Below are 17,223 nucleotides of genomic sequence, written 5' to 3'. Positions count from 1 at the left end.
CACCACCACTATTTCTCCAACTCTCCCTACCTCCTTTGCGTTCACAGAGACCACAACACTGCTGCCAACCAATGACTCTACCACTACAGCCACCATTCCTCCTTTCAGCTCTGAAACCTCCACTCCAGAGGTGCTGATGGATGCCAGTGCTGCCACAACTTGGGGGAGAAGCCCAGCTGCCTCCATCACCCCAACCCCACAGGCAAGGGGCAGCCCAGCCCACAGCACTTCTGGGTCTCCTGCCAGCACCACGGTAGAGTCTAGGCTCACCCCAACAGGGCTGGGGCTCACCACTGGCACCCCAGCTCCAACTCTTCTGGCCACGACAACCAACTGTGCTGCTGAGACGACCATCGTCACGTCTGTGGGGACCAGCACGACGCTGGCTCTCAGCTCCTCTGGAGTGGAAATGAGCCCATTGCCTGCCCCCACCTCTGCTTTTCTCTCCCCTCCGTGGGTGGGCACCACGCTTGGCACGAGCACCCATCGAGGGCCAGCCGTGACCGCACCGCTCGGCAGCACGTCGCCAGGGCCTGGCAGCGTCCCTTCTCCCACTGCTGCGGCACCCACCGCCGCTTCGGACGAGCCCTCCGCGACCCTGCTGGACACCATTTCCAGCACGGAGGTCCTCGGGAGCACACCCGCACCCAGCCAGCCCGTGGAGACCAGCCCTGGTACCGCCATCCCGGCAGCCCCCGAGACCGCCGCGGGTGAGCGCAGCTCCCGTGCCCGACCCGGGACGGGACAGCGGCACCGAGCACCGAGGGGGGCGATCAAAGCAGGGAAGGTGGGGGGGTGGGCGGGGTCTGGGGAAAGACTGGCAGCCGGGGGGGCGGGGCGAAGAAGTCAGCAGCCTGGCTGGTGTGGCTGTACCCCAGCTGTCCCCTTGCCTGTGTGGCTCTATCCCAGGAGTGTGGCTGCACCTCTGGAGTGTGGCTGCACCCCAGCTGTCCTCTGCCTGTGTGGCTGTATCCCAGGAGTGTGACTGTACCCTGGCTGTTGCCTGATTTTTTGGCTGTAGCATGGTAGTGCGGCTGTACCCCATCCGTGCGACTGTACCCCATCAGTGTGACTGTACCCCAGGAATGTGACCACCCTGGCTGTTCCCTGACTATATGACTGTAGCCCTAGAAGTGTGGCTGTACCCTAGAAGTGTGACTATACCTTAGCAGTACTCCCAGACAGCTCTACTCCAGCAGTGCCCCACCCTGGATGCTTGTGCCCCAGCAGTGTGACTGTATCCTGGTGGTGTTTCCCAGACTTTTTAACCTGGGGCTACACTTGTACCCTGGCAATGTCCTTCTGCATATACCTGTAGCTGACATTGAAACTGTACCCTGACCCTGTGCCCCTGCCATGCATATACCCCCTGGCAGTGCCCCTGGTGTCCAGGTACCGTGGTACAGCAATTATATCCTGACAAAGTACCAGTACCCTGGCCTAATGCTGACAGTGTGAGAGCATCCCGGCAGAGTCCCTGTACCTCAGAGATGCCCTCCACGTCTCTGTGCCCTGGCAGCGTCCCTGTGCAGCAGCAGGGTGGCTGTGCCCTGACAGTCCTCCAGCATGGCCATCTGCCTGTACCCTGGCCCAGTGCCTGCAGGCACCTCCAACTGGTCTTGACCCTGACCCCAAGACGAAGGAAGTGGCTCTGACTGTCAGCAGCATGCTTCATCCGTGACATGCTGTAACACAGGGAAGTGATGCCTGTACAGACAGCCCAGGGGACAAACCCTGGGCTTGGAGCACGCCCTTCCTGAGCGCTTCCCAGTTCCCCGCGTTCAGAGCAGGCTGTTGGCTCCTGAAGGCGTTGGTGCTGCAAGCCACCACCAAACACCATCCCGTGGCAGGGGTCCCTGGCAGCCTGGCTGCTTTCCTGGGCTTTTTTGCACTGCCACCATCCCCTTGGCAGGCAGAGGACCTTCTCTGCAGCTGTGGTGGCTCTGCCTGCTGCTTGCAGGGCCAGACGTGCAGCTGATGCCCGCTCGGCATCGTGCCCATCCCTGGGAGCGTCTGTGTTGGGTAGAAACCCCTACTTCACTGCCAACACCTGGGGAGTAAAAGGACCCACCTGGATGCTCCTCCTCTGCTGGGTGAAGGTGACCTGGAAACCCCAGTGCTGGGGTTGTGGTGAGTGCTCGGAGCACTGCCTGCCAGGGAGGCATCAGCTCCCACTTGCCTGGACATGGCTGGGCAGAGAGGAGGGCTACCTCTGCTCCTGCTGCTGCTGACCCTTGCTGTGCCACGCTTCTTGCTGGGTAAGGGCTGAATGGGATGTGATGGTCTCCATGGGGTGGGTGGTGAGTGGGGAGCATTGTTGCCCCGGGTGCTGGAGTTCTCCACCTCCACCAGGCAGCTGTGGGGTGCAGAGAGTGAAGTGCTGTGAATGCTGTTTGCTACACGGGAAGGAGAGTTGGGCTTCCAGCTCCTCCTTTGTGTGAGGATGGGGCCCTTCAGTGCAGACACCCACCTGGGCATGGGCTGGGATCAGACCTTTGTCCTTCTTCACATTATTATTTAACCAGCTGCTGCTTGCATCATCTCAGGGAGGGGTTGCCTGCTGGGGGCTTTGGGAGTTTCTAGTGAGGATGGCTGAAAGCAGCTAGTACCTTGTGGTTTGTTTCTCCATCCCCATGTGGGCAGGGCTTCAGACTCCCTTGGTTTGTATTGGGATCACCAAGGAATCCAACCTGGCATCTCAAAGCTGGAACCTCAGAGGCACCCCTTGGCAAAGGCCCAGGCAGACAGGCTGCTTTGTGCATCTTTTTGGAGAGGGTCAGAGATGCCCAGGCTTCCCCAGGGGCAGCAGGCTGCCAGGCGTGGAGGCAGTGCAAGTAGAGAGGACAGCCCTCCTACATTCCTCAACACCCCCACGCTCCCCCTCTGCCCCCCGCCGACCTTTCATGGGTCACTGCACGTCTCTAGCTCACTCTGATCTGCAAGCTGGGATTCGTTCCTCACTGGCCCCCCTCTGTGGGGCTGCTTCCCCCGTTCCCATTATTTACACCCGGCGCTATCAGTTCCTGACTATCTGCCGCAGAGAGGTTTGTGTAAACTGTTGCTGCTGCAGATCCAGCCTGTCTCTCGGTCACCAGTTCCCGTCTCACGGTCACCAGTTCCTGCAAGGCTCTTCCTGTCAGTCGAGTCTGTCTGACTTCCTCCAGGGATGAGTGAAGGTGGTGGAACAAGTCTTAGTGCTGGCGCCTACAGGAGTTTCTGCCCTGAGACCAGCCATGCCCATGGCTTGTTCCTGCTTTGTCAGGCTAGGGATTTACCTGCCCTGCCTTGCTCTGATGCTCATTCAGAGATCCACATGTTTGATCCCTGCAGGATGGTGCATTACACAAGAAAGAAACTGACTTGCTGGAATCTGTCCAGAGAGGGGCAACAATGCTGGCGAAGGGTCTGGAGAACAGGTCTTATGAAGAGTGGCTGAGGGAGCTGTGGTGGTTTAGTCTGGAGAAAAGGAGGTTGAGGGAAGACCTTATTGCTCTCTACAGCTATCTGAAAGGAGGTCTTACTGAGGTGGGGGTCAGTCTCTTCATCCCAAGAAACTAGTGACAGGACAAGAGGAAACGGCCTCAAGTTACACCAGGGGAAGTTTAGGAAAATTTTCTGTACTGAAAGAGTGGTCAGGCATTGGAACAGGCTGCCAGGGAAATGGTGGAGTCACCATCCCTGGAGGTGTTTAAAAAATGTGTAGACATGGCACTTCAGAACATGGTTTAGTGGGCATGGTGCTGTTGGGTTGATGTTTGGACTTGATGATCTTAGAAGTCTTTTCCAACCTTAATGATTCTATGATTCTATGATGCTCCATAGCTGAAGTATAGCTCTGGGTCCCTCAGGGAAGTCATGCTGGTGGTGTTGCTGTGCTGTGCCCAGCACAGCCATGGTCTTAACCTTTCACTGCCAGCCTTTGTGCACCTTATTGTCCAAGCTCTTTACAGGGACCACCATCACAGACGTGACAGCAACCATGTCCTTGACTCACTCTACCTCCCCAACACCTATAGAGACCTCGGCACTGCTGCCCACCACTGACTCCACCACCACAGCCATTGTCCCCTCCTCCAGACCTGGAACAGGAACCTCTGACTTGGAGAGGTCCAGCACATCCATGGGGAATGACAACACCTCACCTCCTACACCTCCTTCCACCACACCAGCACAGACAGCTGCTTCATCTGAGCCCTTGACAACCCTGTCTGACACAACAGAGGACCCAAATACCAGCATTACACTCCCCAGGAGCAGCCCCACTTCTGGCCAGACAGCAGGGACCATGGCCAAGACCACCCCTGCGATCTCCACTCCGACCCTAGGGACTACCCTGGGCACCCTGACAGAACCTGCGACCCCCAGTGCAGCCACAGGTGGGTACAGCCATGAGGTGTCAAGAGGGCAGGGGCACGGTCAGGATAACAAATCCCCATGGGAATGCTGAGCTGTACTTGGTGACTTCATGTGTGTGTCTTCATTTAAACTCTGTCTGTCCCCAGCTGTACCAGCAGCCTCCTGCACCTTTCTGCAGACAGTGCTAACATAATGTTGCTTTGCCCAGGCACAGAGCCCTCTTCCCCCACCACTGACTCAACCCGGACCACAGAATTTACCCTCAGCAACCCTACAGACCTGCCAGTGACCCTGCCTGTTTGCCCTACCATCAGATCCAACACCAGTAAGTGCACTGCCCCATAGACATTTCCACCCCCATGCACTGGTGGCTTTGGGCTTCCAGAGGCCAGTGTAGGGGGTCTTGAAGCCCCACTGCTTTCGCTGTGCTTTCAATATGGGGGCATTTATGCTCTGTGGAACATGTGCTTTTCTGTAGAGGTGGTGGTTTTTTCTCCTGACAGTGCAAGGTATCCATGACATGATTAACTTGGGACAGATCCTGTGTCTGTTCCAGCTATCCTGGGTGCAGGATCCACCCAATCCTTTGGTGCAGCCCAAGATTTAAGGACAATAACCAGAGACACATTATTTGTCCCTAGGTGCATCTCACCTCTTTCTGTCACTACGAATAACCATCCCCCTGGACCTGGGAAACACCACGGTGCAGGAGCTGGTGTTGTCCAAGGTGAGGTGTGCCAGAAGAGGGTGTCACTTTGCATTGCCAGCCACAGTCCAGCCAGATGGGGCAAGGGTTCAACAGTCAGTGGGAGGGGAACAACTGGGTCTTGCATTGAATGTCACTTAGAGCCCTTTCAGATGAAGGGGAGACCCTCCTTTAGAAGTGGTCCAGGATCAGGCCCCTCCTAGGTGGGGAGCAAGGGTATGAGACCCTCTCTGGCATGGTTTGATGATTGTTCTCTCCCCCCAGCTCCGCCAGGACCTGCAGACAGCATTCCCGTGTGCTGGCTTGGCAGTGGAGTGGCGAGGCCAGAGGAGGACCTGACTGCTGCTGCCTGCCCGACTGGCTCTGATGTGGACTGGCAAGCCTTCAGTTACAGCTCCTTACTCCATGGCAGTGCAGCCCTTTAGGGTAACCTGTACAGCTTCTCCTTGAGCCTGGGATCCCCTGTTCTTCACTGTGGACCCCCAGAGGAGCCCAAGTGCTCCCTGTGGGCTGCTGTGCCCCTGCCCTGTCCCACAGCCTGTCTGTAGAGCCTGAGTCCTCCCAGCACCCTACAGCAGATCCAACTCACACAGTAGGACTCTCCCACTTGTGCTGCTATGGGACTGGGAGGACAGGGACCCTGTGGTGCTGGCTTTTACAACTGGGACTGAGTTGGCTCAGCCATGAAAGTCACCCTGAGGACTGAGGATGAGAGACCTGGATCCCTCAGTTCTGCTGTGCCCAGGGCATTCAGGGGCTCAGTGATAGTGACCTCCAAAGATCTGCAACCCAGGGAAGCTATGAGCATCTTTAAGAGATGCTCCATGGCAGCTTCACATCCAGAGTGGGCCAAAATGGGTGGCTCTGGGAAGGACGCAGGAGAGGAAGAGTCCCCCTCTCCCATCTGAGCCCTGTGCTGGGGCCATGCGAGCTCCTGAGCCCTGCAGTGCAGAAGGTGACACCAGAGCCCAGCACACCAGCTCTCCCTGGCTTGCCTGCAGTGCTGCTGGCAGAGGAGCACACCTGTGCAAGTATGGGCTGGGCAGCCAAGGGAAATCCCATGTTTTCTGTGGCAAAGACGACTTCTGTCCTGGCTGCCTTCCCTGGTTTTCATCTAGCCCACGTACCAGCAAGGAACACCAGCTGAGTTCCAAAAACTTCACAGCTCAGGGACGGGCTCAGAACTGTCCCTTCTTGGCAGAGGACAGCCCAGCACCCCAACAGGCTGAGGGTGCCCAGTTTGATGCCCTCTGCCTCACGACACCCCACAGCTGCCAGGGCAGCTGCGTGCACCATGAGACCGTGGAAATCCCGTAGGCTGTGCTCCTTCCCTGTGTTTTTCCAGTCCCAAGCTAAAGAGACGGCTGCCAGCGTCTGTCCCCCTGCAGCAAAGTCATTTATTAACTGATTAATTAGCCAGATAAAATCCAACCGAAGCAATTATTAGCCTAAGCAAGTCACCTCTCTGGGAGATTGAAAACTGAAATAATTAGCAAAATAGCTGCGTTGCTTGTTGGGTTATTTGCGGCTAATCCCTGCTCCTCGCTGGCAGCCTGTGCTGTCTGGGCATGGGGAGGGCTGTGGGGGGCTGCATGTGGCTGTGGGATGCCAAACCTCCTGGACTCCCCCAGTTGACACCCATCTGGGAAAGAGCCAGCAGCAGACAGGACAAGGAAAAACACCCTGGGATCACCCAGCTGCCTGCTGGCTTGCAGGGGCTGGCAAAAGCTTGGGCTGGGGCTGGGAAAAGCTGGGCTGGGGCTGGAAGCTGAGCCCAGGCCACTCATCAGGATGCTCCATTTGGGACACCACTTGCATCCCAGGATTGCTCCTTTGCTAAGATGCTGCCTGCTTTTCAGGGCTTGTTGGAGCTGTTGGCACCAAGAAAGGTCCCTTACCACCTGTACAGGGAGCTGGGGAGCAAGGCAAAGCCTGCTGGAAGGGGTCCCCATGCCGGATGCCTGGTGATACACTGGGAAAGATGTCCTCGTGCTCTGCCTACGCTGTGGAGCTGGGCCAAGAGTCCTCCCACGCTGCATCCCACTGAGCTGCTTTCTCCGGCTGTTGAATCCATAACTTCAGCCCCTGGGACATGGCCAGGGGCCAAGGTTGGGGTAATGGAGCCAAAATGCGTCACAAAAGGAGGAAAAGGTCCTGAAGTGCTGGGATTAAAAGGTGACCGGGGCACTTGCTGTCCCCTTGCCGGCACAGCTGCCTTCCACCATGGTTGTAGGGCAACAGGGGAAGGAGATGCTTCAGTCCATCTGAGCTCTTATGGTCCCAGACTTCCCTGGGAGGGAGAGGATGGACATGGTGGGGGGATGTGGCTTCCATGGGCACAGTGGATGCTGCCCAGGTTTTGGGGAAATGGAGCTCTGACAGGCTCCTGACACTGCCCATGCTCTCTGTGCCTGCCATCCTCCACAACACTGACCACCACCTTCATCCCATGGCTGCTCACCTGCCAAAGACCCCTGGCCAGTAAAGACTTGGAAGGTTGGAGCCAGGTCCTGCTGCTTTCCCATCCCTGAAATAATTTCTCATCCTCTTCACTGTAACTCACTCCCATCGACCAGCATTGTCCAGAGAGCAGACCGTGTTCCCAGGACTGTTACGTTTAGAGAGCCCATCATGAGGTGTGTCTCAAGTCCCTTGTGACTCAGGTGTTCCTTCCAGTGGCCTCCTCACTTTCACCCCTGCCAGTGGCTATAGCCTGGCTCCTGCTTTCCTGCAGGAGGGTGTTGCAACACACCCATCTTGCCAAGTCATCCAGAACCTATGGGGTTGATGGATAACCTGGTTCCCCACCACTACCACTTGTGAGCCCTCTCCAAATGCCCTTGCCAGGAGGCCAGAGCAATGCCAGGAGGAGATGCTGGAATCTCTGCAGGGCTGGAACACCCAACCCATTAATTCCAGGAAGGCTGATAAGGCACCATTCTGGGCCATGCTGTGCTGGATGGTGCAGAGCCCCTGGGTGCTGGGATTCATGGCCTTGCCCCTGTCTGCAGGCTCTGATGTCCATACAATGCTTTCATCACTGATAACTGCAGGTGACAATTATCTTTGCAGGAGCTGGTGGCTTGCCAGGACCTTGGTCTCAGGTATAGCTGGTGCAGGAAGATCAAGGAAAAGTCCCCTCCCAGCATAAAAATAGGGCATGATCTTTGAGAGATGACACCCACGGGGGCTACAGGCTTTCCTAGAAGTGTGTGCTGATACCAGAGCAGAGGGACAAGCTTGGTTTGTCACCCTCGAGACTCTACTGGAGTAGCAGCAGGGAAACAAGGCTTTGGGGGGACAGCATTGGCAAGAGCTCTGCACAGGTGTGAGGGTCTCCAGTAGACCACGGCCAGGACCTGGGAGTGAGGTGGGCTGGAACCTGTGTTATTTTCCCCTGTGCTGAGCAGCGTGTTTCCAACAACCCCTGTGGTTCCCACCGTGTTTTACACCTCAAACACCAGCCGGAGCAGCTCTCTCCAGCGTCAGCACATATTCCCTGTCCGGGTGGCTTTCCAAAGCGATATGGCATCGTCAGCACAGGCAGGAACGACTCTCCCACGGCAAGTTTACACCCCTGTAATCCTCCATCTGCCCAGGTGCGGCGGCCGCTCAGGTGGTCTCTGGCTGGGTGATCTGATCGCGATCTGCAGCGCTGCTTGCATGGCCCCTGACGCACCGCCCGCCCCCGGCCTCTCCCCCTCGCTGGCATTCCCAGCGCGCAGGCGTTCATTTGTTCCGGACGAGCAACCCTCTTGCCTGCTTCACTGCTTCTGCCCTGTTCCTGCCAGGGGTAATGCGTGGGCTCACAGAATTGGCCGTGACTTGGCCTCCCCTGGCATGTTCCCTGTCACTGCTGCCTGGCTGGTAGGTCGGGGTGTCACTCGGTATGCCCTGCCGCTGCCACCTGCCCAATGGAGGCCAGCTCCGATGGGACATTGTGTACTGCTTAACACCCCTAATAACACTTTACAGGAGTCTCCTAGGGGCATTTGTGGTTAAGAAGCATTTAATTGATTACAAACCCCTGTAGTGGTGGAGGTTTGCATAATGCTGTTCACGGGGGGGAGCTGGCAGCAGGTTTCAAGGGGAGTGGGAATTGCTCCTCCAGGGGAAGGGGGAAAGTTTGAGGAGACCCAGGTGAAGTTCCCATAGCGGTGAAGTGACCCACGGAATCCCCACAGCAGAAGAGGGGGTCTGGGGCTACATCTTCTTCTGTTTTATGCTCTGGGGATGCTGGTCTCACCTTGCAGAGGAGCTTCCTTGGCCCGTTCATCCCTTCCCAGCATACCAGTACTGCTGTGTCCATACAGAGGTGCAGGTTTAAAACCCCACTGGGGCATGCTGGGACTCTGGATGGGGATCCCCAGGGCTTACAGTTGCAGCTGAGTGCTGGGGAGCTCAGCTGACACCCGGGGGCCTTCCCCCAGCCATACCTCTCCCTGTTTTATAACCTACCTCTACTCCTGGGGGAGCCTTGAGCTAAGTGGGCACTTGTGTTTTGCCTTGCCCTGGGCTGACACACAGCTCAGCCACTGATTTTAGTGCCTGTGTTGTTCTCACAGGCACGGTGGCACCATCTGTCATTGCCCCATCATCACCACCCACTGCTCAGTGGCCCCCTCCCCTGCATGGGAAGCAGGTCTTGTGGGGTCTGTGGCTGCCTTGGGAAACAGGTCCCATAGGAACTATGAGGAGGCTGCTGTGGGTAGCAAGTCTTGTGAGGTCCATGGGGTGAGCTGCCATGCCACTGTTGGTAGTGCCATGCACTATTCAGGGACCAGTTTTGCCAGCTTGTGGTCCAGGATGCTGCACTGGTCTGTGCCCAGGTCCCTGGTGGTACCGAGTCTCTGCAGGGTGGCCTCTGGGTAACTATCAACTCATGCACCAGGTGAACAGGACATCCAGGCAGGGGGAGGGCTGGGCAGAAAGGGAACGGTGACAGGGACATTGGAGGGAAAGTACCCAGGGCGGGAGGGGACAACGACTGCAGCCTGCCTCCTTTGGCCTATAAATAGGAGGGAGTAGGAGCAGGATTGCACCTGTAGGACTCCAGCTCTGCAGGAGTGGCAGGCAGGCAGGCAGGGACAGAGGGAGCAGCTCCTTGCTGCTCTGGCTTCCCTTTCAGCTTTCCAGTGCTCTGCCTGCGTGGAGGCCTGAGGCATGGGGACCAGAGGATGGACACTTTCCACCTTCATGGGATGCTGCATATGGATCCTACACGGTATGTCCTCTATTTTTCTGCTAGCACATGTGCTACCCAAGCTCTTGCGGGGCACAGCAGGCACACTTGGGGGATGCTTTTCTTTCCTGGCTGCACTGGAAACTCCTCCTATGACTAGTCTTTGCAGTACATTGTAGCCAAAGAATTAGAAAACTGTTTTACAGGATACTGGAGGAGCTGGTTTTAGATGTGGACCTGTGGGAGAAGTGAGAGCCCAGCCTGGCAACCTACATACCCCTCCAGCAAGGGATCCGAGGGAAGCCAGCCGGCAGAGCAGGGCTCCAGGGATGCTCCCATCCCTCCCATGTCCTGGGGAAGGGCAAACCCCAGTGCTCTGTGTTGGGGCCCCTCTTGCACAACCTTTCCATGAATGGGAGCTGTTGGGTAGCTGGCGTTTCCTGCTCCGCATGGAAGGATGAAGATAAAATATGGATTTACTGAGGTGGAGCATGCCAAACTGACCTGGGGGATTTGACAGATGCACTTTGTTTTCCCTGAGATGAGGAGGGAAGCAGCTGAGCTCCTCCAGCTAAGGGGGTTGTGCAAAGAGCTTATTTCAGCTGGGGAAGATGGTGAGGAAGCAGCCTTGCCAGAATGGGGAATGGGAGGCAGGAGGAGGATGGACCCCTTGAGGACTGGTCTGGCACAGGAGATGATGTTTATTAATGACTCCAGCACAATCTATCCACAAGCTAACGATCTGAACCAGTGGCGAGGTTGGAGGCACCTCTGCTGCAGGGAAATCTGTCTGCTTGGCAGGGGGAACCTGATGAACCGGAGAACCGGGATGGGAAGCAGACTGGGGCTGCCAGTCTGCGGTGAAACCCTGCTGGGTCTTGCCTTCAGGGTGCCCTTCATCTCCCTTAATTGCAGCCACCTAAAGCCAAGTGTCAGCAGATCTGCCTGGCTCCTCCTGGAGCCAGCAATGGTGACTTGGTCTCCCCAGAGCCTCTCCTGAAAATAAGACTGGGTGAAACATCACCTGTGGGTGCCAGTGGGTGGCCTGGGATGCGGAGTGGTGTCTTCTTCTTTCAGACAAGCTCCTGGATGTGGGGCAGGATTTTGGCAGCAGGAGGAGGGAGCCATAAGTAGGGCTTGATCCTAGCAGCTCTTGAATGCTCCCTCCATGGTCAGGGAATCCCCAGTGCCTGCACCCAGCCAGAGGCAAGCAGAATGGGGGCAGTAGCCTGCAAGATCCCATCCCAGTAGAGGTTTAGGAGGGTAAGGAACCCACTTTAACTGTGGTGTATCAGAAACTGTTTGCAGTCAGGAAATGTTTTGCCACAGGCCTTTGGATAAAGTATATTTAAATGCCCCTTAGACGCTCAAAGGATGACAAAACACAAGAACCCCCCCTAGGCTCTGCAGAAGCTACTGCACTCAGGGCATTCCCTGCAAAGAGGGCTGAGGGCTGTCTTCAGGCAGCAGAGCTTCACAGATGTCCCTGGGGCTATGAACTAGGCTTACTGGGCCCCAGCTCTTCACAGTGGCCAGGCAGTACAATCCCCAGTTGCAGCAGCTGCCTTTGCCTCCATGCTAACACTGGCGTCTCTCCCTGACCTGTGATGAGTTGTGTCTTTTCTCAGCCATGGTTGCTGATGCTGGGTGTACAAAAGTTTCTGTGTTGTGCCTAAGGCAGTCCAAACTGCACTCCTTGGCCCTTAAATCAGAGCTTGTAAGTCTGGAGAATAGGGCAGCAGGGTTTAAGAAGGGGTGGGAGCTTCCTGATGCTCAGTGGTAGGAGATGCACCGTGGAGCCGTGCAGGTGTTGGCTCCTGCACTCAGTGTAATGCTTTGCTTCTTTGTGCTTCTTTGCAGGGCTTGGGGGTGCTGCTGTCCCTGTCACTACTGAGACACCAATTGCTGAAGGGACAGCTTCTCCTGTCACAGCAGAGAGTGAGTGGCCTGGTGCCCTGGTGATGGGCACTGTGGAGACAACCATTGCAGCAACAGATGCTGAGACAGCTGAGAACATCTTTGCAGGGAGCCTGTCAAGCCCATCCTCCTCTCCTGGGGCTGAGCTGAATGCTTTGGTGACAGTGAGAAGCGAGTCTGGCACCACAACACCGACTTTGACAAATGTGACCAAGCCTCTTAACACTTCTCAGGATATCGAAAGGGATTCTGCTGCTCCTGCTGCAGCCACGACGACTCCTGCTGTCTCCACACAGCACCTCACTGTTACCCCAGAAGCAGACCTTGACATGATAGGGGCCACTCCCAATTCCCCACTGGGGATCACCCCTTTCTTTGCAGATGTGAAGAAGGACATCCTCACAGCTGGGACTAGAGAAGGAGCAGAAGATCAAGATCTCACCACCAGCGCCGTGTCCTTCCCCACCACCCTTCCACTGACAGCTGCTTGGGTGGCACAGCCAACTGCTGGGAGCCCTGTGGGTGCTGGTGTCACTGTGTTGCCAAGCCAAGAGCTGACCACAGCCATAGGAGCAGTTGAGGAAGGTGTAACCCTGCCAGTAGATATCCAAAGTGATGCCAGTGCCAACTTCTTGAACCCCAGCCCTGGTGCTGGGGGGCTGCTTACAACCCAGCAGGACAGGGCAGTGAGCAGTGCCACGAGCATCACCCCAGAGCCAACAGGAGAAAGAGGTCTGGCTGCTGAGGAAAGTCCCTTGGCTTCAGTGTCTGAAAACGTGGGAAATGCAGTAAATGATGAATTCAGTACAGCCAGCTCATCTCACCTGCCTCTGGAGAGCCCAGCGGTGTCAGGAACAGTGGGAAACCCAGGGAAGCACTCCCTCCTCCCTGGGCAGGTAGCGCTGAGCCCAGCTGCTTCACTGGTCCCGTCCGGAAGTGGTGATGTGAATGGACAGGGAGCTCCCAGGGTGTCACCAGAGCCTCCTGCTTCAGCCCTGTCACCTGCAGTCAGCGAGGCACCCACAGCACCTGAGGCAGCAGAAGATATGGCCGCCTCACTTTTGGCCCCAAAGGTTCCCACTGAAGCACAGGGTGGCACAAATCTTCTAGTCCCAGACACCTCATTGCCCAGAGGGGACATGGAGGCTGTGGGTCTGGCCCAACCATCCCTGCAACCTAGCTCATGGCAGATCCCCGCTGGAGAAGACCAACTGCTGCCATCCCCAACAGACACCCCCAGTGCTCCTGAGGCTATATACCCACCCTCAGGGGCTGGGGCCAACATCCTGCCTTCTGTTGATGGCACAGAGACACCAGCAAGCCCTGACCTCGGTGCTGCACTAGGAGCAGCAGTGTCTCCATCTCTTGAGGGGTCACAGCCATGGGGGACAGCAGCTGGTTCTTCCCAGGCAGTCGGTGGACCTGGTACAGACTTGAGTTCGACTTCAGATGCCTCCACCCCATCATCTTTTGCACGTGAGGGACTGGCATGGCCCACTGCCGGGGTCCAGGGTCAGGGGGCTGAGGGTGCAGGGGACACAGCACAGGCAGAAGGTCCAGGGAATGGCAATCTCTATGCAGATACCCAGAGTGACACAAGCCCTTCAGCCATCAGTGCTCAGCAGGATCCTGCTAACACTGGAGAACTTCCATCTGGAGGAACAGGACCTTTGGTGAATGCCGAACTGTCCCCTCTGTCAAGTCCTGGGGATGTAGCAGGAGCAATATCAGGATTGGGACAAGTGTCTCCACCTGGTCTTGCACCTCCCGATGGTGCTGAGCTGAAGCCTGATCTCTCAGGTACTGAAGGGCCAGGGAACCTGCCTGGTGAATCTGTCAGTGCTCCTGGGGCTGCTTATCCACCCTCAGAGGTTGTTTCTGGGGCAGAGACACCAGCAAGCCCCGACCTCGGTGCTGCTTCAGGAGCATCTGTATCTCCAAGCCCTGGGGGATCACAGGCATGGGAGACAGCTGCTGGTTCTTCCCAGGCAGTCAGTGGACCTGGTACAGACTTGAGTTCAACTTCAGATGCCTCCACCCCATCATCTTTTACACCTGAGGGACTGGCATGGCCCACTGCCGGGGTCCAGGGTCAGGGGGCTGAGGGTGCAGGGGACACAGCACAGGCAGAAGGTCCAGGGAACGGCAATCTCTATGCAGGTACCCAGAGTGACACAAGCCCTTCAGCCATCAGTGCTCAGCAGAATCCTGCTAACACTGGAGAACTTCCATCTGGAGGAACAGGACCTTTGGTGAATACTGAACTGTCCCCTCCGTCAACTCATGGGAATGTAGCAGGAGCAATATCAGGATTGGGACAAGTGTCTCCACCTGGTCTTGCACTTCCCGATGGTGCTGGGCTGAAGCCTGATCTCTCAGGTATTGAAGGGCCAGGGAACCTGCCTGGTGAATCTGTCAGTGCTCCTGGGGCTGCTTATCCACCCTCAGAGGTTGTTTCTGGGGCAGAGACACCAGCAAGCCCTGACCTTGGTGCTGCACTAGGAGCAGCAGTGTCTCCATCTCTTGAGGGGTCACAGCCATGGGGGACAGCAGCTGGTTCTTCCCAGGCAGTCGGTGGACCTGGTACAGACTTGAGTTCGACTTCAGATGCCTCCACCCCATCATCTTTTGCACGTGAGGGACTGGCATGGCCCACTGCCGGGGTCCAGGGTCAGGGGGCTGAGGGTGCAGGGGACACAGCACAGGCAGAAGGTCCAGGGAATGGCAATCTCTATGCAGGTACCCAGAGTGACACAAGCCCTTCAGCCATCAGTGCTCAGCAGAATCCTGCTAACACTGGAGAACTTCCATCTGGAGGAACAGGACCTTTGGTGAATACTGAACTGTCCCCTCCATCAACTCATGGGAATGTAGCAGGAGCAATATCAGGATTGGGACAAGTATCTCCACCTGGTCTTGCACCTCCCGATGGTGCTGGGCTGGAGCCTGGTCTCTCAGGTACTGAAGGGCCAGGAAACCTGCCTGGTGAATCTGTCAGTGCTCCTGGGGCTGCTTATCCACCCTCAGAGGTTGTTTCTGGGGCAGAGACACCAGCAAGCCCTGACCTTGGTGCTGCTTCAGGAGCATCTGTATCTCCAAGCCCTGGAGGATCACAGGCATGGGAGACAGCTGCTGGTGCCCTCCAAGGAGCAGGTCTCCCTGGAGCCAGTGGAGCGAGCAGTGGCTCAGCAGCTTATGGACCAGCAGGAGCCCCATCATCTCTCCTTGAGGACCAGCTTGGTGCAAACCTGGGACTGCCAGCAGCAGAGGGGCATGGAGACAGCACTACAGAGCAGGCACCGGGAGGAGCAGGCAGTGGGATCAGGTTTGAGCCATCCCTGAGCTCCACTGCAGGCAGCGGGATTGCAGCTGGGATGGATCAGCTACCTGGTGCAGGTTCCTTGTCTGGTCCTGCCTCTCCCAGTGCTGTGGTTGCATCATCCTCCCTTCTGAATCCTGACAGTTCAAGTACCCTCACAGAAGTGGGCAGTACTCCTGGAGCTCTGAAACCTTCCCTGGGTGCTGGGCCTGGGGTCCCCCCTGCTGCAGGAGAAGGGGCAGGTGAAGTGCCTGGTGATGGAAGGTCCCTGGGACAGTCCCAGGTCCCTGCTGGACAGGGAGTGGATGTTTCAGGAACCCTTGATGGAGAAAGGGGAGTTGTGCTGCAGTCTGTATCTTCTTCCACACCTACAGAGGGGTCTTCAACATCTGGGACAGTTGGTGACACTACTAATGGAGCAAGCATTCCTGGAGCTGGTGGAGCTGACAGTGACTTGAGCACAGCTTTGGAGGCTGCCAGCCCTGAGCAATCTCTTGTGCCAGCCCCCGGCATCCAGAGTGGTGCCAATCTTGGACTTTCTGATGCAAAACCGAGCCCAGATAATGTGGTGGAGCTGCCTGGAGGAGCCTCAGTTAATGGGGGACCTTCCCCTGGTGCCAGTCTGGGAGAAAGCACAGGAGCCATCATTCAGATCTCATCAGGAACGAATGCAAACGCCTCCCCTCAGGAGAGGCAGCCCCTGGTCCCGGCAGCTCCAGATGGCAGCAGTGTCTCTGACAGCACAGCCTCCTCACTGGCTACTTCTCTCCTTCTTCCTGGGCATGGGCTGAGCTCAGGGCTTGAATCCAACGGGAAGCCCTACTCTTCCCCCAGCACCCAAAGTGGGAGCAGGTCCCTGGTGCCAGGGGCACCGGGTGGGCTGGCAGGACATGCTGGAGGTGCTCAGACGTGGTCTCTTGAAGATGAGGTGGCCTCAGGAATGCCAGCACCTTCAGGAGACACATTTCCCCACATCCCCATGTCCCCCAACACTGCCCCAGTGCTGCCTTCTGCTCCACAGAGAGACACCGCTGTAGCTGGGACATCTGCCAGCCCTGGGCTTCCCACTCCGCTCTCGGCACGTGAGTCCATAGCAGGGTCCTCTGCAGAGGGAAGGGGAGAGCTGGGGGCTACTGTGCTGGGGGAACCTGCCCTGCCTCTGCCTCCCCACCAGCCAGGAAGCCCTGGAATTCCCTCCAGGGATGCTGATAGCCCTGTGCCAGGGGAAGTGAGTGCTGTGCTCCCTGGAGCAATAGAGGGGCAAGGGGACATGGTTCAGCTCCTTCCCAGTGCCACTGGAGCTGGGGCAAGTGTGGAGACTCCCAGTCGCTCCCTTCTGGGAGGGGGTTCAGGGCTCTCTGGCCTTCCTGTGACTGGGATCACTGCTGGCAGCCCAGAATCAAAGACCTTAGGGCCAAGACCTGCTGCTGGCTTGTCACCCACTGCTCTGCAGCCATTCTTGGGCAGAGAGCTGACTACCATCCTGTCAAAGGGAGCCCCTGCCACAGATGGGTCAAGCCCCACCGCAGCTTTCCTAAGCCAGGGGGGAGCACAGGGGAAGTCCCCAACCACCACACGCCCAGCTGTGTCCTGCAGCCCAGCCACTGCCAGCCCAGCCCTGTCAGCCCGGCTCCCCGGGGTCAGGGAAGCGTTCACCAGGCCAGGAGCAGCCACTGTCATCTCCCATGCATCGTCCCCCATGTTTCCAGCTCCACCAAGAGGGCCAGTGGCTGCCCCAACCCC

General features: G+C 57.3%; 1 protein-coding gene across 3 annotated transcripts; it reads left to right on the top strand.

The window, feature by feature from the left end:
• The first annotated feature begins 1,801 nt into the window (after positions 1-1,801).
• LOC128970645 (mucin-7-like) lies at positions 1,802-6,940 on the top strand. Of its 3 annotated transcripts, XR_008489193.1 has the most exons (6): positions 1,802-2,258; positions 4,017-4,376; positions 4,565-4,681; positions 4,998-5,083; positions 5,327-5,488; positions 6,922-6,940. XR_008489193.1 is itself a non-coding variant. In XM_054385958.1 (5 exons), exons 1-5 carry the CDS (start codon positions 2,186-2,188, stop codon positions 5,399-5,401), a joined length of 711 nt encoding a protein of 236 aa, XP_054241933.1. In that variant the 5' UTR covers positions 1,802-2,185; the 3' UTR covers positions 5,402-6,547. The 3 variants fall into 3 exon arrangements, 2 of the variants coding, with proteins under 2 accessions (XP_054241933.1, XP_054241934.1); XM_054385958.1 differs by lacking the exon at positions 6,922-6,940 and having other exon boundaries at positions 5,327-6,547; XM_054385959.1 differs by lacking the exons at positions 4,565-4,681; positions 6,922-6,940 and having other exon boundaries at positions 5,327-6,547.
• The last annotated feature ends 10,283 nt before the right edge of the window (positions 6,941-17,223 follow it).

This window comes from Indicator indicator, chromosome 13 (assembly GCF_027791375.1).
Source record: "Indicator indicator isolate 239-I01 chromosome 13, UM_Iind_1.1, whole genome shotgun sequence".
Classification (NCBI taxonomy): Eukaryota; Metazoa; Chordata; class Aves; order Piciformes; family Indicatoridae; genus Indicator; species Indicator indicator.
Note: the sequence above shows the minus strand (reverse complement) of the source record. Positions and strands in the feature narration are given on the sequence as shown.

Bases quoted from the DNA above. Each gene is read 5' to 3' on its own strand.
- LOC128970645 (XM_054385958.1), top strand. From the start codon at position 2,186: ATGGCTGGGCAGAGAGGAGGGCTACCTCTGCTCCTGCTGCTGCTGACC. The intron at 2,259-4,016 runs GTAAGGGCTGAA...CAACACCTATAG, and splicing joins TGTGCCACGCTTCTTGCTGG to AGACCTCGGCACTGCTGCCC. The intron at 5,084-5,326 runs GTGAGGTGTGCC...CTCTCCCCCCAG, and splicing joins AGGAGCTGGTGTTGTCCAAG to CTCCGCCAGGACCTGCAGAC.